General features: G+C 39.4%; 3 protein-coding genes and 1 non-coding gene across 5 annotated transcripts; all 4 read right to left on the bottom strand.

The window, feature by feature from the left end:
* Positions 1-3,285: 3,285 nt before the first annotated feature.
* LOC121055199 lies at positions 3,286-4,400 on the bottom strand. Its single transcript, XM_040527131.1, has one exon. The coding sequence runs from the start codon at positions 4,088-4,090 to the stop codon at positions 3,641-3,643; it is 450 nt and encodes a 149-aa protein (XP_040383065.1). The 5' UTR covers positions 4,091-4,400; the 3' UTR covers positions 3,286-3,640.
* Positions 4,401-7,134: 2,734 nt separating this feature from the next.
* Positions 7,135-12,437, bottom strand: LOC102722695 (cytochrome c oxidase assembly protein COX15). 2 transcript variants are annotated; one of them, XR_005812380.1, is made up of 8 exons: positions 12,109-12,437; positions 11,332-11,648; positions 10,409-10,634; positions 10,080-10,325; positions 9,883-9,993; positions 9,424-9,555; positions 8,531-9,306; positions 7,135-7,658 (listed from the first exon to the last, which is right to left on the bottom strand). XR_005812380.1 is itself a non-coding variant. In XM_040527222.1 (7 exons), the coding sequence occupies exons 1-7, from the start codon at positions 12,349-12,351 to the stop codon at positions 9,136-9,138; spliced, it is 1,446 nt and encodes a 481-aa protein (XP_040383156.1). In that variant the 5' UTR covers positions 12,352-12,437; the 3' UTR covers positions 8,492-9,135. The 2 variants fall into 2 exon arrangements, 1 of the variants encoding a protein (XP_040383156.1); XM_040527222.1 differs by lacking the exon at positions 7,135-7,658 and having other exon boundaries at positions 8,492-9,306.
* A 607-nt stretch (positions 12,438-13,044) lies between these two features.
* LOC102722414 (probable galactinol--sucrose galactosyltransferase 1) lies at positions 13,045-17,222 on the bottom strand. Its single transcript, XM_006659471.1, has 13 exons — positions 16,863-17,222; positions 16,268-16,515; positions 16,087-16,177; positions 15,846-15,894; positions 15,656-15,747; positions 15,465-15,572; positions 15,236-15,370; positions 14,720-15,130; positions 14,486-14,627; positions 14,330-14,397; positions 14,088-14,222; positions 13,770-13,987; positions 13,045-13,653 (listed from the first exon to the last, which is right to left on the bottom strand). The coding sequence occupies exons 1-13, from the start codon at positions 17,051-17,053 to the stop codon at positions 13,283-13,285; spliced, it is 2,259 nt and encodes a 752-aa protein (XP_006659534.1). The 5' UTR covers positions 17,054-17,222; the 3' UTR covers positions 13,045-13,282.
* A 5,721-nt stretch (positions 17,223-22,943) lies between these two features.
* Positions 22,944-23,017, bottom strand: TRNAI-AAU. The gene has a single exon. It is a non-coding gene; the product is annotated as a tRNA-Ile (tRNA).
* Positions 23,018-23,260: the final 243 nt, after the last annotated feature.

The following is a 23,260-nucleotide window of genomic DNA, read 5'->3' as shown; positions in this document are numbered from 1 at the left end:
CTGCATTTATTCAGTGCATTCTCGTTTAAAAAAAATGCTCTAGTGCATTTCGGTTTGCATTTTAGCTCTAGCCCATGCGACGCCTTGGGGCCAGAGTAGCAATTGGCCAAGATATGTTCTTTCATAATTCTATTTAATTATTTAAAACATTAGTTCAAACTATATACAATTTTATTTTTAACCTATTTACATCACTTCATTAGTGTTTTATCGCCTTGTTATTTTTAGTAAAGACCGGATTAAATATAGGATTATTGTAGTATTGAGAAAGATGCCACATTGTTTGCTTAGTAATGTCTCGGTGGTCAAAATGATTTATACCTGGTTGATTTTGAGAAACCTATGGAAAAACTAACTTTGATTCGTTTCCATATCATAACATACATCCAATTTCTTTGAGATATTTTTTCTATATTTGAGAGGTTTTGGACTATTGTTAAGTAGTGAGATCCTAACTATGGTATTCAGGGGACGTAGGGTTGTACGATGCAGAGGGTAGTTATAAAGATACAACAAGAAAGAACTTGAAACATAGAGATTTATATTGGTTCAGACCCTCGGAATGGTAATAGCCATAATCCAATTTATATGGACTATAGACAATCACACTAATACAATGTATAAGGTGTTTCTACCTAGCCTACCAGCTAATCTCGCTAAAAAGTCAGAAGCTATAGTCAGTGACTGTACTCGACGGCTATGGCTACATCTCCCTGATGAGTTTGCTTGATGTGCCTTGTGGTGTCTAAGTCTTGAGTTATTTATTCAATTTCGTACTCTCCTGGGAGACCTTGTATCCCTACTTTCTACAAAATTAATGCTATCCTCTCTTCTTTCATGAAACCACATCACCTCAATTATTTTTAGTCTTTGGATGGTACATCAAGGGTGTAAATTAAGTCATATCATCTCAATTGTTTTTAGCCTTAGGATGATACATCAAGGATGTAAATTAAGCCACGTCATCTCAATTTTTTTTAGACTTAGGATGATACATCAAGAGTGTAAATTGCATCTCTTCACATCACCTCAATTATTTTTAGCATTTGGATAATTTCATCAAGAGTGTAAATTATAACTCTTCCCTTCAAAAGGCACAGATATAACTCAACCATTTATAACATATGGATAATGGATAAAGGCACAAAAATATATAAACATATAAAAAAGCGTATACTAGGTAAGAATTTTTTTTAGAACTTATATTTACTATATTATCACACAATTCTCTTGCCATAACGTGTGGCGTATCCATTTAGTTTATCTTATGAGATAGTACCTTCTCCATCTTGAACGGGCAGGATAGTCCTATTCGTACCTAGATCAGATTACTTAGTAACATTCATTGTCCGAAGTTTCTTCTATCTTACCCGTACTCGTATCCATAATTGGTAATTGTCTTCCATATAATATTAGGTATGTGGTATGCTCGGTGTCTATCTTCATGGTTTGATAGCCATTGAAACATGTTTTTATACAATCCAAGATCATCGAAATTGGACTTAGAGTAAATAAAATATGACATTTTTTCTAAGCTATGTCGTAATATAAGACCCATCGAAATGTCCATTTTTTTCAAGAAAGTAATTTCTCTTCTTTGAACTAAAATTGTTGATCGGAATATCTGATGGTTGATAAGAATATTCAATCAATCGGAATGTACTAAATCCAAGTAACTCGGTTGTCTATTTGGCTTGAAATTTAATATTAGTGTTTCCAATGATAGTTATAAATATTCAACATGTTTATTTGAGACCAAGATTTTAATTTCAACTGTCATAGTACATTTGAACTAATCGGAATATCTGACTTGGGATGAGTTTTTACCCACCAATGGGGCAGATTCATTGTTTTCCTATTAAACCCCAACCTAAACCCTTTCTAGGGTTAGCCCTTCATTTGAATCTTGAGCTATGTTTCTTCCCCTCAAATTCCATTTGATCTATGCTATTTGATTTTTGTGGCAGTAGATTTGACTTGTATTTCTAGTATACACACGAATCTTTGATCTTGAGCACTAGAGTTTATCGTCAAGCAAGCTTTATATGCATTTGTTACTTTAGAGATTGAGGTATCCTAGACGGCTAGGGCTTACTAATGATCAATTAAGGATTGTGATGTGATGCGAAAAGTTTGTGTTGAGTTTGATTTCGTCATTGAAGGGAATAAATCAAAAGTAGATCTAAAAAGTGCATTTTTACAACCTCACGAGGTAAAGGGCTGAAAGAGATCGGCGTTTTGTGAGGTCTTCAACAGAGACAAATGAACTTCTTTATAAGGGGGCTGAAATTTGGTAAACAAATCTCGATGTTTCCCTCTTGATTATCTCACAGCTTTATCGTGATACTCGTAATTCCTTTCATAAATTATGATATACTCATATAGTCATATATTTTGTGCTATACTTCTATTTGTTGTAATACCTATAACATTGTAGCTTAAAGTTGTTATAATCATATATCAAAGTTTAAACTGTAACTTGCTTAAGTTATGGTTGCGAAGCAAACTTGTCCTTGGCTAGATGTGCGGTAAGATTTGACAATAATTTGAGTATATGATGATGATGGTTAGTTCCAAGAAAAAATAAAGTATGATGTCACTTGGACCAACCATTTAATTAAACACTGTGGCAACAAATTGTGATTGACCTAATGTTTTATGAAAATTGATATACGTATGACTCAACCATCCAACTTAAGTACTACTCAACCATCCGACGGCTACAGTGTCACCTATTTGATCTTTTTTGTCTAATCAATAATTACAGTATTTCGTACGTAGTTAATACAATTGGGTCGTATAGATGTCACCTATTTGATCTTCTTTATCTAATCAATAATTATAGTATTTCTTACGTAGTTAGTATAATTTGGTACAGAAGGACTGATGTTTTATTGGTCGACACCGCCACACCGGCTATCTTTTGCCTCAGGATCCTCTCGGAACCGCCTGCATCCTTGCAGAGTTGCAGGAAGAGTTTGCCACGGAAAAGGCCGTGGATTTGGGCATCGCGACGACGCCTTCTGCGGTTTCTGCAAATCTCCATGCATATATATATGTTTCCATCACCTGGTTTATTTACGCTCCGCAATGCAGTTTCCAATATCCATGCATGCATACTTCCAGTTGGTTTAGTTAACGTAAAATCTCCAGGTTTCCGGTTGGTTTCAGTTAAAAACGGAAATGATTCAGTTAGCTCAAAATCATGAGAACGTCAATCCGTTTTTGGATTGGGCGGCCATTTGTCAAATTGAGCCAAACAAGGATTCAGATTGGTTGGTGAATTTGAAGGTTGTTTCAGGCTAAATTTGTCCTTTTTAAAACAAATATATTTACATCTTCCAAACAAGGATTCAGTTTTTACTCTCTAATTAACCATCCATCGATCATCACATATATGGTTTCAGTTCTTTTCATTACAGGGGTTGTAAAACCCCAAACCTACAAAACTATAAATTTTCGAAAACTAAAAAGGCGTTCAAAAAGACGAGGAGAAGGGAAAAAAAAAAAGATGATCTCATCAAATGGACCATCGTTCACTTCCTATCAGGGAGCTCTATCCTCTCCAGTCTGCCACGTCAGCACAGCACTGCTGGCTGCCAGGTGGGCCCGCGGCACCTCCCGGCTCGACACGTTGGCGTCATGCGGCGGGCCTGGCGGCTCCCTCCAGCACGGAGCGCCAGACGGGGTCCACCTCGCCCTCGCCGGCGGCGGCGAGCCACGCGTCCACGTCGTCGAACAGCGCCCGCTTGCTCGGCGGCGGGAAGAGGCGGTCGCCGGGGACGCCGATCGCCGCCGCGCGGCCGTCCACCAGCGACCGGAAGAACACGTCCCGGAGCTCCGACGCCGCCCCGCCGCCGGCGACGCCCAGCCCGCCGCGGCACTTCTGCCACGGGAACTCGAACACCCCCGGCGGCCGCTGCCACGACGCCCCCTCCTCCTCCTCCCCACCACACTCCACCCCCGCCGACGTCACCTCATCGAACGCCGCCGGCCCCGCCGCCGCCTCCACCGCCAACACCCTCTTCCCCGGCGCCGGCGCCGCCTCCTCCTCCTCCCGTCCGCGCTTTCTGCCCTGCCGCCGATCCATGCACCGCGGCGCTAGTAATCAACAGCACATGCACGAACGATCGATTTCAGCCTCCAAGAACCACGCCCTCCTTTATATATACATGCATGTATATATCAAGATGCCATCTGGTCGTCATCACGGCGGCGGCGCCATGGCTCCATGACCATGCATGCAGCAGCTCGAGGTCGATCACCTGATCGGAGCGAGAGAGAGGAAGGAGAAGGCGGTGGTGGTGGTTGGGCGAGTGGCGGTGGGTTGATGGATGTGTCCAAGAGATGGGTACGACGGTGGGATATATATAAGCTCAGGCGCACAGTGCAGCTGGGGTGGCTGGGAGGAGAGGGTGAGCGTCTTACACGGTCTCCGATCGACCTAAATAAACCTGGATCTATCCGATCTAATGACCATGTATGTGACCATATACATTATAATAAATATAACCAGGGCTCATGATCTTGAATAAAACCGCTCTAGCCATCTCCTGTTTTTATTAAAACTTTTTTCTCGAACGCGCAAAATATTTACACGTCAATATATTAGAAAGAAGAGTTTTTGGTACACGACGCCCAGAGGCTTGATAGGCTTAAGACACAGACCGTTTTCATTAAAAATATTGATAAATCGATAAATGCATTGACATATCCTAATCCAATAAGTTTTAGGGTCCTTAAATAGGAAAAACATAGGATTCTGACATAAATGTATAGGTGTAAAATAGAGAATTGCAAAATATAGGAAAAACATAGGAATGACCGTTTAATTGGACCATAAAAAAACACACGAATTTTTCCATGGGGTTGTACCTCTTGTTAAATTTCCTTCAAAACTTATATGGGAAGAGACATTCCATAGAAATTTCATAGGATTTCATAGGGTTCATTCCTTTGATTCAAAGGGGTTTGTAGAAAAATTCCTATAGAAATGAAATCCACTAAAATTCCTATGAATTTCCTTTGAACCAAAGGGGCCTTAGATGGTTTGAATTATTGTGATTGTTTAAAAATAAAATTGGTAGTTTGAAGAAGGGGTGGTTTTTATTGTGATTCTTTAAGTTAATTTGTTGGTCATTGGTCGTCTTTGACTAAATCTTGGGTTTTACGGGTTCATCAAATTGAAAAATTGTCCTCAATTTATCCAATCATTTGTAGTACACTATATATTATTAGAGTTTAGAGTATATTCATCATTATCCTTAGGGTGTCGGAAACAAAGAAAACCACTAAGGAATTTACATAAAAGAACATACCCAAGAATATTTCCTATAATTTACTTAAATACCACTAGATAGGCTATATAACAAAGGGTAAAAGAGAAATCTCCCCACATATGTATATTTTTATATAGATACACATGAGAAGCCAAGATGTGTATTCACTCACTCAATCTTAACATAACATATTTTTTATCTCTCTCTATTTCCCTATTTTCCTATCACCGTGTGACACATTCTTCAAATTTTGTAGTAATCAAGAAAATGTTTTCTCAGCTATCCTCATTTTGTTTGTAACTTAACTTAAGGATATAACAGTGAGAAAAAGTAAATTAAGTGTAAAACTGTTATATACATGTTATTTGTGGTTTAAAAGCCAATTTGAACAATAAACTATGATAAAAATACTTAAAATTACCTTCAAAAATTAAATTTTGGTTGCTAGAAGTTGTATGTTGATTTGAAACAATATTGTTGTGGATGTCTTTTTCTTTATGGGTAAAGTAGATGAGTGTTAGATCAGAATTATATCAACTTTAGTACTTAAAGTTAAAAATGTATCAAACAAATGTAAAATAAGTATCATTTATTGCCATAAATACCATCAGGAAAATTTATGTATATTAAGGTTTTAAATAGTTTTTGTCCTAACTTAAGATATCGGTATTATATAATGTTGATATCTTAAATTGTTGTTATTCTGAATTAGTTTTTTAAATGTCATCATGCATAAAGCAACGATGAGTCAAAATAAAATAAACAATAACGGATTTCATAAATAATTCTTTAAAATATAAAAAAGTTGCAAGTACTTTAATGCAATTATATTATATATAGATTTCAAAAAGGTGGATGATTATTAAATACAAATGTTAAAAATGTTGATATCATTGCTAATAACCAAAGCTAAAATTGAGATACATTAAAATTAGAAATGTTGATGATAGACAGGTAGAAGAGAAAGAGAAACATTGAGTCAAAGTTAATAAAACAAGATAATACAAAAGAGTATTTTTTAAAAGGTAATTACTACAACTAATTAAGATGTGCAAAGTATGTACTAAAGATGGAATCTAAAAAGATTTTATTATTGTGCACAATGTTTTTTCTCAAAGTCTATTAAAGTTAAACCTTATTTAACACCAAAGTTATAAAAACATCAAAGACATGATGTGATTTCACCTAGTAAAATAATAGATTGGACCGATGGGTCATGACTGATAACTTATCAGCTGAAACTCTGATAAAACAATGAACAAGATGTATCGACCTGATATAAACTATTTGATAAACATAATCTAATAGATCAAATTAAACTGAGATAGTATTAGATTGAAGATGTCAAACTCAAATATCAAATCAACATAAATAACCCAAAGTGATCGATTAGATCAACCTTAAGTTGAAAGTGATATGATAACTAGCAACCGTACAAACAGATCAGAAGATCGGATTAAACTAAGACGGTTTTGATCTAGCCGATACAACTATCATGGCCCTCGAAACGTATGACTTACCCCTCCATCGGAAGAGATTCAGGTGCCAAGTTGTGTCGGGGATGAAACCTCGATAAGGGGTGGTGATGCACAGAATTTTTATTGATATGTGCTACCTCAGTTTTATAATGTAAGACTTTCTAGCCTTGACTAAATTCATCAATAGATAAATGTATATATATGTCTAGATTAACATCCATATGAATTTAGATCAGTTTCATGGAGAGAGTATGATGTAAAAGATTTTGTAGGACACCGAGCGTATATATTTATACCCACGAGTGACTAACAATCTATATTGAACATGATACATTTTTCCTAAAAGATAGAAGGAAATACATAAGTTTTGATCGGACTCTAAATCTAATTGCTATTGGATGTGACATATTTTCTAAAGATAAAAGAAAACCTAGTCCTAATCGGATGTGAGATAAAACTTACAAAAAATAAAGGAAAGTTACTTAATCTTCCACAATAAATAGAAGTAATCTCTCATCCAATGATCCTCACGATTACTTCTTAGAAGTTAAAACTCAGACTCTTATATCGACTGATTTCGTCTTTTCTTATCCAAACCCATGCATGTTGCTGACACATCTCACCACAACTTAATCTATCCAGCTAGAAATAGCTCCTAATCTAAATCTGAAAAAAACGAATCGATGAGCGATGAACACAGCTCAGGATTGCATGATGACCTGGAATTTGGCAACGCCGAGACGAGGCACGCAAAGGGTGCGCACCGCGTGGCTCGTGACAGTATTCCTGGTCTCTCCGGACTCCGGGTCATACACTAATACATGGTTGGGTTGACTGTTTGTTGCATGCTGTTCATCACATGCATCATGCGCTACTGGTTACTTCCAGCTTTGGGTTAAAACTGCCACAAAACCGGCATATCGTTCAAACAGTGATGGTTTGACTTATTTAGAAATACAGTCAACATAATTATAAATAAAAACAATATATGAGTATAACTTTTATATACATGTTCTCAACGACCTAAGAACCAAGGCTAAAAAGTAAAATACAATGAAATAACTCTAAAATCTACTCTAATTTAATTTGAAAATTCAAATTTTGACTCATAGGTATAAACAAAAATGATAAAAGATAAGATTGCAATTGCAGAGCTATCATATATTTCCATAGATGGATGGTTGGGTTTGTCGTGTGGATATTCTTCTACATGGAAATATTTAATATACTCTCTCTGTTTTTTTATTTAGTGTAGTTGAATCTAAGTTTAATTTAATTGTTTATTTTATTTAAAAAGTTTGTGGAGACATATAATTAAAATTATAATTCATGTTTCTGTAGTAATAAATCAAATTATATCAAATTATAGCATAATAATTATATATATGTATGTAAAATAAGGTAAATGATAAAACATTGATCGAAAAGTGAACGACATCACATTAAAAAAAGACATAGAAAGTAGTATTTTTCTAGGTAGATAGATAAACAACACGGAAGGACATTATGTGATCTTGGCGTTTTAACATAGTCAACTACTCCTTTCGATTTTTTTAATAAATTATGTTTAACCATTCATTTTAAAATGAAAAAAACTTGCATAATTATTATTTATTTTTTAATTTGATTAATTTTAAATGCGTTTCAAGCCTAACTTATATTTTATAAATTTTTTAAATAAAATGAATGATCAAACATTCACCAAAATCAACAGCATCCTCAATTAAAACTGGCTTCATCTATTAATTAAAACCGGAGGGGGTGAGTACATACATTCCCAAATGGCCAAATGCGAAACGTGATCCAAAGAAGCTTCCATCCCAAATCATCCTCCAACATGCTCACTACATCATCTGGTTTGCTGCTTACATCCTCCAATTTTGTCCTGCTATACTTTGAGAGAGAAGATCAAAACACTGCTACTACCACAAAAAATACAAAGCAAAGCTAAGACAAGCACTTGGCCACATTTACACAGTTGATACAAATGTATTCATGCAATTTACTGCGTTAAGATTTTACTGGGTATGGTATCAAAAGCATGATGCGCTCACATTTACACAGTTGATACAAATGTAGCCTGTGTTAGGTACTGGTACAAAATACAGTTGTTTCCCTAGACATTATCGAAACAGAGCACAAATACCACTTGCCCACGGCATGTCAAAAATGCAAATTGCAGCCTGTCCAGACTTTGAAAAGGTACGTAATATGTGGCACTAGAAAGATAAGAACCCCTTATTCAAGAATTGAATGCTCTTGGGTCAAATGAGTTCAGTGATTATGTAGTGCAAAGAAAGGGAAGGAAAGTCCATCAGCATAAGAGGGGAAATATCAAACAATCTATTGTGCCGGGTGAAAAATTTCATGACACGGAGTTAGGTTGATTTTACTGCTGATGCAAGTGACTTCAGAAGAGCTGGTGACGGTCTTCTTAACGTGTGAGTGAGAAGGATCATCAGTGACAATAGTGTCAATGCCCCAGCTTGGTGAGCTGAACCCAAGGAGGTGGGAACATACATCAAAAGTGTAGATATTCCCAATGTAACCTGGTTAAGAAAAGGTAGAATTATTACTTTAGGCCATTTTAAGTGAAAGAACTACAATAATAGTTGATATATTAACAACAAATAAAATTGAAGGACACGTTTTTTATAATTTTTTACCTGAAGGGCAGCCATTCCAAGCGTGCTTCCAATCAGAGACTTGACTGCTGGATGCATGTCCAATTTCCTTGCAGCCAACCATAAGCCACCCACAGACAATAAGGTGGTTGTTGCAAGAATTCGGTGATTAAGCTACAACAATGTAAGCTCCATGTTAACACAAGACATTGTGCTATGCCAGAATTATAGAAATGTAGTCTGTGCTCAGCGTTGATGAAGAAATAATAATAAATTGGTCACTACAGGACTGAACTGCAATGTTGATGATTGCATGCTATGAAAAAGAACACATTTTGTTTATAGCCAGTAAGCCGGTTCATTTCCCTAGAATAGTAGAAAGAATGCATTACAGGTATACAAAAAAATGAGAGAATAAATCTGAAAGCCCTAAAAGCATAGACTCCAAGACATCACAATATTTCAGAGCACTAAACTCTTTATTGTGAGATGAAGCATTACCTGCACAGTGGACGTATTCTCAAAAATGTCACGTATGAAAGGCTCCATAGTAAACACATCTTCTGGTATCCATGTGTCACCCATCTTGGGAAATGTATTGTATGCATGCCCCTGTTAACAGCAAATAATTAGACATATAGGAGAAATACTAAGGTGTACACATAAGTTTTAAGTTAAGAGTGAGAAAATTGGCATACTGCATCATTGCCAGCAACAAATGCTCCAGATATGGCAGTAATGCCCACCACAGCACTGACAGGAATCGCCAACTTTTTAATCTTGGCTGCAGAATTTACCCAGTTCATTGATCCAGCTGGAGGTTCTGGCATCACCACTGACAGAGCAGTCCACAAGATGCCATAGTATATAACAAATGCAGAGGTTAAATGGGTTGCCAGCCTATATGGGCTAACTCTTGGTTGAACATACTCAGATGCTGGTTCCTGCAATGAAAGAAACACGATGAACCCACATGCAGCAAAATCTATTAGCTCAACAAGAAGGACGTTGCATAAACTATAAGTACCTCAAGACCACTTTTCACCATCCACCAGCCAATTAGTCCTTGACCTGCACCAAGTGCGAAAAGAGCCGATAGCCTGAGTCCAAGTTGGCGGGTAACATACCCTTTTGCAATGAAATATGCAAAAGGAACAGAAAATAGAAAGCCCAGGGCTCTTCCCCACATTCTGTGTCCATACTCCATCCAGTATATAAATCTGAAATCTTCAAGGCTCATGCCTTTGTTCACCCTAGAAATATTCATGAATGCTGCTATTGCATTAATAAAAAATAATCTCCAAAACAGTATCTCAATGGAATAGTTGTACATATTGGATAAAAAAAAAGATCTCAGCAAGTCACACTAATTAGAACAAAAGTCCCTAATGGTGAATATTTCTGTGGACTGTGATACAGGACTATCAGATCCATATCAATTCAAATTGTTTACATATAACAGTAAAATTATATGAGTTCCTCTAAAACATAATTGGATCGAAGGTCCCAGCCCCAACCCCAGTGAAACCTTCTAAACACTTGTTTACAAGCTATTAATGTCCATACTATAGCGTTCAAAATATTCTCCCTGGGAGACTGGTATATTCTAATGGCCATTGAGGAAATACTAGAAATAAACCATTTAGTACAGGTGATGGAGATATTACCTGTGGAAATTCATTAAAAATCCTAGATAAGCATATCTAGAAAGATTAGACCATTGACCTATTTCTAATCCACAAGCAACTGAAACATCTATAACATCCTAAATATCTGTTCAGCACAAGTTCAGCAGCACTAAAATTGTGAAATTTACATTTATATTGAATTTAGGATCATAACAGGGGATACACAAAATTGGACATGCTATACAATTAGGTGGAACTGTTCAACCCGTAGTTTCACCAGTGTCCTTTTGGCAGTAGCAGACTGCAGCAGTTTCATTCTTACCTCTTGTACTCAGGTGACAATTTGTATTTCTCAAATTCCAGCTTCCACTCTTCATCTGACATTGGAGGCAAGCCCCCGGTAAATTTCCAGTCAGTCATTGACAATCCTGAACGTGTAAGTCGTGTGACTCCTCCAAGTATGACCAAGCAGAATACCCAGGCAGCACATCCAAAGAGCCATATCCCGACCGCCTTTTGTGCTTGGGGCCCTTTGGTAACAAGCAACTTCAATCCTGAATTTGCCGCTGCAGTGGCCACACCTGAATTTAGTGCTGCCACAGTAGTAGACATTTTCCGTGTGCATTGGCTCATCAAGGTCTGAAATGAAGCATATGATTCACTGTAAATTCTGTGACACAATTTCAACACAACTAGCATTTTGTATCACTTAAAAAGTTCAAGAAATGGATTGAATAGGACTGACAAATGTGGTGCACGGTGCACAACATATCATAGTCGAAGTTTAAAATGAATTTGCAGGCATGGCCAAGTTTTAACACACCCAGTTCATCAAGTATGTAGACTCCCTGCCCCAAAATGCTCGTGTTTAGCCCCGATACCAAAATTCCACGCTCAAATCGACACTAATGTTCGCTACAGATTCGTAATACTCCTCCCACCACTCCATTCCACTCAGAAATGGTCGCATCCCACTGTCACACCCACAGATTGTTCCACCACGATCCATTATCCAAAAAAATCCGGCATCAACGGGGACGGGACAACAGCAAGGGGTGAGGAGTGGGGGGGGAGCACAGCGACGCTCGTGCGCACGCACCTTGGAGCCGATCGAGCGGAAGGCGTGGAAGGAGGCGAGGCGCGAAGCCGAGAAGACGGATCCCGTCGACCTCGGCGGGGCGAGCAGGCCGCCACCGCCGCCGCCGCCGCGGGGGCCGGATCCAACCCTAGGAGCAGGCGGAGCCGGAGGAGGGGCGCCCCTCGGGACGCGAGCGGCCATCAGCGCGGACGCCCGGTCCCTCCCCCGGCGGAGCAGCGCCGCCGCCACCCTGCTCCCCATCATGGCGCCGCGCCGGAGAAGGCTACACAGCTCGCGCGTGAAGGAGGCGACGCGGAGGTTTAGAATTTGGAAAAAAAAAATTGTGGGGTTTAGGCGTTGTTCACGTCGACGCCATGGGCGGCGTGGTCGCTGATAACCGCAGGCGCTGACACGCGGTTTTGGGCTGAATCCGGTGGTCCCACCGGAAAACGCTTCCCTAAACTACCTCGCGATGCGTGCTGGCTGTCAGATCCAGTTAGTTTGGGCCGAGTGGGCTTGTAATATAGTGGGCTAAATGGGTCCAAATTTTGCCATTCTTTTTTTTTAAAAAAAATCGCTTTTCTTGAAGTGTGACAGAGTAGCACAGTCTAAATATCACTTGACATTGCTTTTGCCTTTCTTTTTCCTCAATCCTCTAACAAGTTGTGCAAAATAGAACCATAAGAATCAACGAATGCTAATACTATAAGCTCTCTTTTTTTATATTTTAAGATGTTTCAATCCTCTCTATATTTACATATATGCTAATAAATTTAAATATCATGTATATAAAACATATTCATTGAGAGGAATGATCTATGTTCTTAACGGCTAGCACCACGAGTTAGCCTCGGTTCAAGACTCACCCCCACTTGATGCTATTTTGTTAATCCATGGATGAATATAGATATGGTCAAAACATCTCGCAAAATATGACATAAAAATATTCTCTCATTAGGGTTTTTGCATCTTATGTTCCAAGTGACATGAGTTTAGAATTAGCCGCAACATCTACAGCAAAAGATGTTTGCAAACATCCATCTCATATTGCTCAACGCCATGGTGAAACTGCCCAATCCGGGTTTTGGTAACATCCTGAGCAATTTCAGAAATCTCATCCACCCCATATTCGTCTAGAAAAAAACCATTAATTCAGAATCATCAACAATCAATGTCATGTGTCAGCATTCAGATTTCAGTACTCGATTGACACGGTCCAGGAGTAGAGCTCCTGCTCCGGCACGGCGAGCTCGAACGTGACCAAGCCACAGCCATCGTCGTAGGAGAACTCAGCCGCCTCTGAGTTGATCGCCACCCTCGCCGGCCTCGCCGAGGAGTAGGCCCCGGTCGTCCCGGAGCCACGGAGCCTGAGCTCAACGCCGGCGTCCCCGACGTGCCTCACGCCTGTCACCGCCCCGCCGGAGTTGAACATCCTGATCAGGCCGACCGGCGCGAAGGAGACGCCATTGGCGAGCTGCTTGAGAGGAACGACGGTGAAGACCTCGTACTCCCGCGTCTTCAGTGTCACCGGCAAAGATGCGTTCTTGGGCAGGCAAGTCACTTCTCCTGAACAAAAAAAAGTTCAGATGATTTCACATTATTATCTTTCCTAAACTCTGAAGATCACCAAGAATGTCATTTTGCTGACGCTTTGTCAGTGTCATTGAGAGTGATGATTTTACCTCCGACGTGTGAGTACACGATCACGTCGCCGTTCCAGCCATCAGCAGCGACGTTTGCGAGGTGATGCACATCATGCGCACTAATGGCGCCGGTGACAGTGGCCGGCTGCTCGTCATGGACGAGGTTCTTCTTCCCTACCTGGCACCAGCCTGCGCCCTGGCAATTGAAGGCACCGATCACACCGGAATGCTCGTTCAGATTCCATATCTTCAGGATACTGCAGAAAATCATGAAACGGCAAAGTGTCGTGTTAACAGTAAAAATCAAGCCAAGAACTGATGAAAGAAAAACCATTTAGAGGATTGCTGCTTGCTAACCTCTTGCCATCCCTTGCAGGGTCTGAGAACAGGCAGTCTCTGGTCGGTCTGCCAGGAAGTTTGGCTCTCAGGATCGATCCGTCAGGAAGAACAAGCTTCTTCAGCAAATTGAAGTCATGGTTCCCAGGCTTGTCACTGCAACATAGCATATTCACATATGAACATCTAACTTAGCATCAAGAACTAATTGTGATGTAAAGCAGAGAGATTAATTCATGCTGCAAAATGCATTCTGCTTATACCTGACATATATGGCACAGCCACCGACTGCTCTTGCAGCGGCATGGTATTCAGCCATTGGGTGAACGCTCTGTCAACCAAAAGAAATGCAGATTAGCAAGCTCAGACATAAGAGAATCCATGGGAGCAAAGGAATGCAGTGATGGTCCAGTCCTCACATGGAACATGTCCCAGTCTGGTTGCATGAATTCTCCAAGAAAGACTGTATTGTATGCAACAGATGCAATGTGTATAGTATGGGAGGCAGGGTCTCTAGGCCAGAAATCATCAGAAGCTCTCACAACTGCACTCCTTTTAGAACTGCATCACCAGCCAGAAACATGTAAACAGCCAACCCCAATTTCATGTTCCACTGCATCAAATTGAACTTTCTAAGACCAGAACATCCTCACCTGTACAGGTTGTCCGTGTTGTGGCTCATGCAGCATATGATGCCGTTGTTGCGGAAATTCCGGGCAATGGAAGCTTCTAGAGCCTGGTGATACTTCCTGGCCAGAAGCACTCTTCCACCATGGCCAGCACCAAGTGTCTCAAGAATGTTCTGAACATCTACTTTCACTCCATCGATCCCAGCTGACGCAAGGTATGCATGTAGCTCGTTGTAGAAACTGAACACTTTGTCAGGGTTCACAAGGCCAAGGCCATTGGCCGTGATGCTGTTCAGAGCGTCACAGGGTTCGTTCTTCTGAACTCCCGGTGATGACACCGGGTACTGCATCTTCGACTCGTAGTGCTCCATCCCATCAACCCCGGGCCTTACTCCACCCCAGTATCCGGTAATTGCGTGCCACATATAAACATATCTGAATTTTTTTGGCACAGATTTGTTGTCAGAAAGATGGATTTGGAAAAGATTGATAGCCATAAACTGAATAAAAACAGCAAGCTGCTAGAAGAGAACATCATACTTCAGTTCATGTTTGCCCTTAATTTCACTGACAATGTGTGCAAGGCCATTTGCTGGATTCTCTTCCCTGTGATCCTTCCTCCCGTTTAGCTGAAACTTGTGGTTCTCCTTTATATGAGTCAGCCTGTTTGCAAAGCTACAGACAGAATAGGCAAAGATCAGTTGCCCTTTTTTTTTTCAGGCCTGAAAAGATCAGAATTCGAATTAGCATGCAAAGTTGATCTGCTTACTTGGCTGAATTATCAGCCAGTGATGCAATTCCTGCAGGATCCATACTAACTGATTGCCATCCATCATCAATTATCACAAATTTAGGGGCAGTTCCACCTTTTCCTAGACTGAGAAAAAGAATATGCTCGAGTTCAGTGTAAACTATCATGTGGTAAGCATAATAATTGGATGAAATAAGACTGGTAAACACCTCTGTAATCCTTCCTTCACTCCATCTGAAGTAACATCAGTATAAAACGCATCCCATGTGCACCAGCCAAACCAGTTTAGCATATCTGGCATCTGCAGAAAGCTGACAGTTAGACAGCCTGATTACACTAACGATGCAGAGTAATCGCAGAACCCATGTGCCAATATGTCTGCAAGAAACCTCTAATTACCTTCTTCTTTTCCCTGTGAGAGAACGTCTGCAAGTGCCTCTCAACGGCTCTGCAAACAAGTTGACTCATCACTCGAGTGATCTCATTGAACAAGCAATTAATTTCAGAGAGAAAAAAAAATGAAACTGCCAAATTGGATCAGAAAAGGAGGAAACTGCAAAGGAAACCAGTATTACAACACGCAATGCAAGTTAGCAACCACCTAAAACAACATGATTCGTTACAAGAAACGTCCACATACTTGACAGAATCCGTGATGACTTCGAATGGATCCGATCCGGCACCGACGAAAACTAGATGCGTTCCTTCAAATGATTCCACATCCGGGTCACCTGAATTTTGAGGCGGAGAAAAAAAAAAAACTTTAGAACACTAATCCCATCGAGCCACTGTACTAGGTCAAAGGAGAGATTTTTAATTACCACTCTCCAGGCAAATCTCAAGCTCATCATCAGAGTTCCCCTGAAGCACGGCTCGGAACGATCCCTCCAAGATCGGGAGGAACACGGTGTACACGGCGGCGCCGTCGCCGGCGAGGTGTGACCCGTCGGCGGCGGCGGCCTCGACGATGAGGAACTGCGTCTCGAAGGGGACGTCGCGGCCTGACGTCCCCATCCTCTGCGTCATCCACCACATCTTGAACCGGAACGTGCACATGAACCTCAGGTCTCTGCATCATCATCACCAGCATACTGTCAGTTTACACCCTTCCTAATCCCTATTTGGGGAGAGATTGCTGTGCTAAGGGAGGATCAACAAGACAAGAACAGAACAGAAACAAAATTAGATTAATTTAACCAAAAGATTCAGTCCCAAAAATCTCTTCTTGAGAAGACAATATTGAAATTTGACTCCATAATTCCTTCGTACAAGAATGCTGAAAATTTCTTCTATGTACGAGAACTACACAGTGAGCTTCCATGAAACCATTAATGTTATCTCAGTTTTCTCTGTAGGAAGATTAATGGCGCCGGACAGTCTGACGCGACCAATAAGCGCACGTGCTTGTCTACACACCTGAGCTTCCCGACGGGGAAGACGCTGCGGCTGCCGGCGGGGGCCGACCGGACTCCGACGAACGCGCCGCTCGTCATGCCGGCGCCGGCGGCCGGCGTCACGAGGACATTGTCGTGCACCTCCGTCAGGACCGTGGCACCCAGCGCCACCAGGCTGCCGTCCTGCACCGCGACCCCTGCTCCCACCGTCATCTTCCTCCTCCTCCTCCTAGCTAGGGCTCGCCGGCTCAACCGGATGCCGGATTACTTACTCGGTCACCGCCGGCGATGAGTTGCGTCGCGCTCGTCGGACACCGCTGCTTCTCCCTGCCTTTATATAGCGTTCAGAGCGACGAATTTTGCGATTAGCCCCTCGTCTTTTAGCGAAAAAACAAATTCGGGGTGTTTTTTTTTTTCCATCCTCTTCAAGATTAGGAGTTTGCAACTCAACTTGGACACAAATAAAAGATGCAAACTCTGTTAGAATTCAAATTAAATTCTTCTCTCGGCGAGCCGACAGCTATTGGATCAAAATTTGGAACTGTAAATTCAGCTGAAATCACCCGATCGAGAAAATGGTCCCGGTGCAGAGCAGCGGTTGTCTCATGCGGATTTGGAAGTTAGCTACGATAAGAGGTTTAGGATTTGGGTTTTTTTATCATCCTTGAAAAGTAACTTAAAATAGTATAAATTTTTGTTACCTCAAGCTATAATGTAGCTCAACTAAAAAATGTGCTATTTTAAGGTATTTTTTCAACGAGGGTAAAAAAGCTTTTAGGATTTAGATATGACTGTACGAGTTTTAATTTGACTACGTTTGTAGCAGGTTAAGTACAACTAAGTACTACGTATATCTACAAAACACAACATGTTTTTTTAAAGTTCTTAGAGTAATTTTACAGTTCTTAAATATGTATTGAGATGTATCAAAATTTTAGTGTAAATTTGGTACATCCTAGTACCTAAGTACCACGAGTACTAATTTTGGTACCTATGGTACCTTCTCAAGAACCGTAAAATTGCTTAAAAGTTTATCATCTTATATTTTTTAAATATATTTTAATTTTATTGTTGTTAATTTTATCGTTTATATGATTAAATAAATAAAAAAATTAGACAATCATTGATATTTTATTTTTCCTCCTAAAACACACAGCCATAGCGTAGTACTAATATGCTTTAGCTTTCTCTAAAAGTTACTACACGAGCTAGTACAACTCTATTTCCTACCGCTTGCACGCGTTCAAATTCAAAACTCCACGTAGACTCTGACTCGGATGACGCTGAAGCCCTCCACGTCAGCTCGAGGTGTCCACGCGTGATTCTTAGACGGAAGGAACTTGGGATTAGGAAACGATTATAAAGGCGGCTGAGTGGTAGGGCCCACCTGCTAAGCATCGCTTTGTGTTTGTGATTGAATTTTATACCCGGACAAACACGAATGCTTCATACAGAAGGTGCAGTGTCGACCGTCCGTGTGCGGGCCCACATGTCGGTGGAACTCTCGGGACCGCGGGTATATATTCTGCTGGGCAGGTATATGTTGCTGTTTCACTTTAGTTCCAGGAAGGCAATAGAACAAGATCACGATTTCTTTAAAATAATAAATATGTTAATAAAAGAGTTATAAAGTTAGGGGTAAAATCGCATAGATGCTACCTTATCAAAATATAGATATTTGATAAGATCTCAATCAAACAAGACTTATTGAACATGTCTGGTTCGATAGGGCCCACCTATGGCCCTTATATGGACATGTCACGTAAGGAGCTTCGATATGTCTCCACTTCTGCACACCGCTGAGTATAGATGAAGTCAGTCAAAAATATCATGGGAGTCATCATTAAAATTATGTTTTAGTAGAGATTTTAGGAATTTTGTTGGGATCATCCGACCCTGATAAACAGTGCTATATCTGTGCAATCATTTGACATGCTTTGGTCCTAGCCGAACTAGAAATGATGAGTATTACCTCTGTTTCATAATGTAAGATATTTAACTTTTCTGTCGTAACGTTTGACCTTTCGTCTTATTTAAAAATTTAGTACAAATATAAAAAATGACAAGTCGTGCTTAAAATTCTTTTAATAATAAAGTGAGTCACAAGCAAAATAAATAATATTTCCGTAATTTTTTTAAAAAAGATAAATGGTCAAATATTTTGAGTAAAAAAGTCAAACATCTTACATTATGAAACGGAGGAAGTAGTTTTTTTTTGGTTTTCACTCCATATGCACGTCATGTCATGGTCATCCATATACGTGAGAATTCTGATGATATATAGGAAATCATCGATGGTGTGTTAGTAGTGTTATGATCCACCAAAGTTTAAAATTGAGTGTGTATAAATGCTGTGCGTAGGTGAGTAAGCTTTTAATACAAATTTGTTGATGCCAGGGTTGAGCTGGTACTAGTCTCCAACTCATCAAGCGTGTGTCAGGTCAGGAGATTAATTTGCGTGTATGTGCGTAAGATGTTGAGCGTGTAGTGGTATGTGCAGCTGCAGTTCTCGGGGTGGTCTCCATTTTTTTTTATTTTTTAGATTCAAAGCGTTGGTTTTAGTGTATTTGTACTGCTACGAGAGATTATTGCTTTGTGAATAAATTACACTTTGGAATATATTGTATTACCCAAGTTTTATTTTGGACCACTCCAAACAACTTTTCTAGCTATAATTAGTCTCCCTCTCGGACAATATATGGACTATGCATAGATGGAATTTCGTCAATATATCAGAACCGATGTGTTCAAGCTTGTTAATGTATACTTAAAATCATCTAGGTGATCAAAACCCTAACCATGATAAATTTTATCGGTTTAAAATGAAAGATATATTTAAGGGTTGATCAAAGTGAAGCTTGCAAAATAAAATGTGGCCCGAAGCATAGTTTAAATTTTTGTCATATCTTAACAAATTTCATATAAAAATGCTGAGTTCAAGGCATTATAAAAATGCGGCAAGTGGAGTAGTACCATCCAACAAAAGAATTTCTGGAGCTGTCGCCGGGTGTGTGCGCGAGCCCATCTGCCGTATAATCGAAAAACAAAAGAAAATCCGATGATTTCTGGATAATGAAGAGATGTTTACACATCACCGGTCTCTACATCGGAGACACTCACATTCGTATAAAGTTTTGGGTTTCACTGAATATATCCTACCGATCGATTGAACAGCGTAGGAGATCGAGAGAAACTTTTTTCTGGAATCATACGTAGGATGATAGATTGCAATTTGCAACCTCTTGCGCGCTGTCCGCACGCTGGCTTTGACGCAATTCTGGATCGTCCGTCACTGAACTAGCGACGCATGGATTGGATCGGATCAAACGACCCGTCGGCTCGTCTTTCGCTCATGGGCGTGATTTGCATGAGAGCGACATGGATGGAGAGGAAAAGGCGCGGGGAGAGAGACGACGAGAAGGCCGCCGCCGCCGCCCATGCATTCACTTGTTGCCTGAGGCCATATGAATTATTTCCGGCGGAGAACGCCGCCGCCGCGAGCCAGCTACCAAGCAGGTCACGTCGGCCGTCGATCTGTTGAAGGTGTAGTTTTTTTTTTTCCCGACTCTCTCATCATTGAGGGGGATATCTAATATCTTCAACGATGCTGTGGGCCACGGACGATATCTTTATCTCTACTAATTAAATAGCGGAGTCGTTCATCACTCTTTTTTTAAACATATTACACTCTGCTAATGAGAAATCCAAAAGAACCAATCGCTTACTCACCCCGAGAAAAATGAAAAAGAGAAAACTGCTTCCACACACGCAATGCATCGTGTTTACGAGACAAACAAGCCAAATACTAAATAACTTATGTTTTATGTTCGATTTATTTATAAGACGCATTCCTATAGACCTATAAAATAATCAACAATACGGAGTATATTATAACTCAATATCTCGCGGTAAAACGAGGATAACTTACCGGTATCAAAACATCGAGAGATATTCAAAACTATGCCATTTACATCATGCGATCGTACTTTGTTGTTTTTTCTTTCTCCCCTCACAACAACACGTACATGCATGTTATTTCTCATTGAACCTTTCTAGAACAAGATTTTCACTTTATAATAATTAATTCAGTCATTTATGTCTTCAATAACTTTTACAAAAATCAAAATATTATTTTAATCATTTAATCTTAGTTATCTCAACCACCTCATTATCCTACTAAGGCTGCTTTCAGTGGTGTCGATGTTAACCGATACGGAAAACAAGGTAATAGATTAGTACGTGATTAATTCATTATTAATTATAAACAAAGAAAAATGGATTATTCTAGATTTTTAAAGCAATTTCTCTATATAAATTTTTCACAAAAAACATACAGTTTAACAGTTTGAAAAACGTCCACACAAAAAACGAGAAAATATGGACTACTTGCCGGGTAAACGAACCCAACCTAAGGGCCTGTTTGGGGGAGCTTCTCCCAGCTGCAGCTTTTTCCAAAGGCTGTTTCTACCAGAAGCTGCCCCAAACGGTTCACAGCTTCTGATAATCTGCAGTTACAAATTCTGAAAAATAAACTAAGAATTTAAAATCTGGAGAAGCTGGGTTTATGAGCTTTTCCAGATTCTCAGAAGCTGGCTACCAAACAGCTGTTTCTCAGAATCTAGAGCTCCCAAACAGGCTCAGAGTAACAGTGACAGTATGTTACAACTCCCAAGCTAAGCCCATGTACGAAGCCCATAGGTGATGCCCATCTAAGCTACCATAAAGTGGTAGGCATTAACTTAGTTCGGTTATTTTGGTTAGGTTACTTTGGTTATAGGACAAATTCGGTTATCAGAAAGAACCAAAATTAGTTTGGAAAAAGCCAGGACCGAGCAATTCGATTCATTTATGATAGAAATTTGACAGAATGAGGTTGCAACAAAAATGACATAATTTGAAAAAAAAATGATAACATCTCCCCTCTTTTATGTCTTTTTCTAATAGTTTAATAATTTGATGGGCTTTGTCATACTACTTTGTTTTTTTTTTTGGTTTTATCGGTTGACAACTATAACTGAATTAACTGAAATTATTCCGGTTACCAATTGGTGACAGAATAATTCAGTTATGGTTAGTTCGGTTTTTCAGCTTCACTTTTTTCTGCCCACCCTACTAACAGTTTGCACATCACCAAATAATCTTGAACATACATCTACAGATCTACTCTAGTTGCTCTAGAAATACTGCTGAGTTTACTAATAACTTGCATATGAACTAATTTTACCTGTGATCATTTTGAGGTACCCAATTGGTGACAGAATAATTCAGTTATGGTTAGTTCGGTTTTTCAGTTTCACTTTTTTCTGCCCACCCTACTAACAGGTTGCACATCACCAAATAATCTTGAACATACATCTAAAGATCTACTCTAGTTGCTCTAGAAATACTACTGAGTTTACTAATAACTTGCATATGAACTAATTTTACCTGTGATCATTTTGAAGTGAGTGTAATTTTAAAAAAAGAAATAGTATAATTTTTATGTGTTGATACATCAATTCCATGTGTTTCACACAGGGTAATCGGTTTACATATAATTTATTACTACATATTTAATTAATGGGTTATTAATTATTACATAAAAATGTGCCCCATGCGTCCGATTAAGGTCCATTGTAATTTTTTAAGGAAACAAAAAAGCAAATCGAGACCTCATATATTATTATAACTTAAAACAAAGACCATTGTAGAATACGCAGCCCATGTAGGTCGATTTCCATTGTAATTTGTAAGAAAACAAAACCCAAAAAATAAAGATTTCCATTGTAATTTGTAAGAAAATCAAAACCCCCAAAAAAAATTTCATTTGTAATTTGTAAGAAAACAAAACCCAAAAAATAAAGATTTCCATTGTAATTTGTAAGAAAATCAAAACCCCCCAAAAATAAAAAATTTCATTTGTAATTTGTAAGAAAACAAAACCAAAAAAATAATAAAAATTTCCATTGTAACTTGTAAGAAAACAAAATCCAAAAAATAAAAAAAATCCACGGTAATTTGTAAGAAAACAAAACCCAAAAAACAAAGATTTCCATTGTAATTTGCAAGAAAACCAAAACCCCAAAAATCAAAAATAGCGGCCCATGCCAAAAATCAAAAATAGTGGCCCATGCAGGTCTCGAACCTGCGACCTTCGCGTTATTAGCACGACGCTCTAACCAACTGAGCTAATAGGCCATTTTAAACATAGTTTGTTGAATTAATAACCATTTTTAAATATAGCTTGGTCAATAAAATTTTACCTTTACACTACTTCGCCGTACTGTCGGTACTGCTGGTCTCACATAGTTGCTGTTATTTTGCACATGGTAGTGTAGAAAAACTTTCTGCTCACTTTCCCTCACATAATCGCTGTTATTTTGCGTAAGGCGGTTCTGAAAAAAAAAAGCAGCATTCTCCAAGTGTTATCGATGGATGCAT

The sequence above is a fragment of the Oryza brachyantha genome, chromosome 8 (genome assembly GCF_000231095.2).
Source record: "Oryza brachyantha chromosome 8, ObraRS2, whole genome shotgun sequence".
Lineage (NCBI taxonomy): Eukaryota > Viridiplantae > Streptophyta > Magnoliopsida > Poales > Poaceae > Oryza > Oryza brachyantha.
Note: the sequence above shows the minus strand (reverse complement) of the source record. Positions and strands in the feature narration are given on the sequence as shown.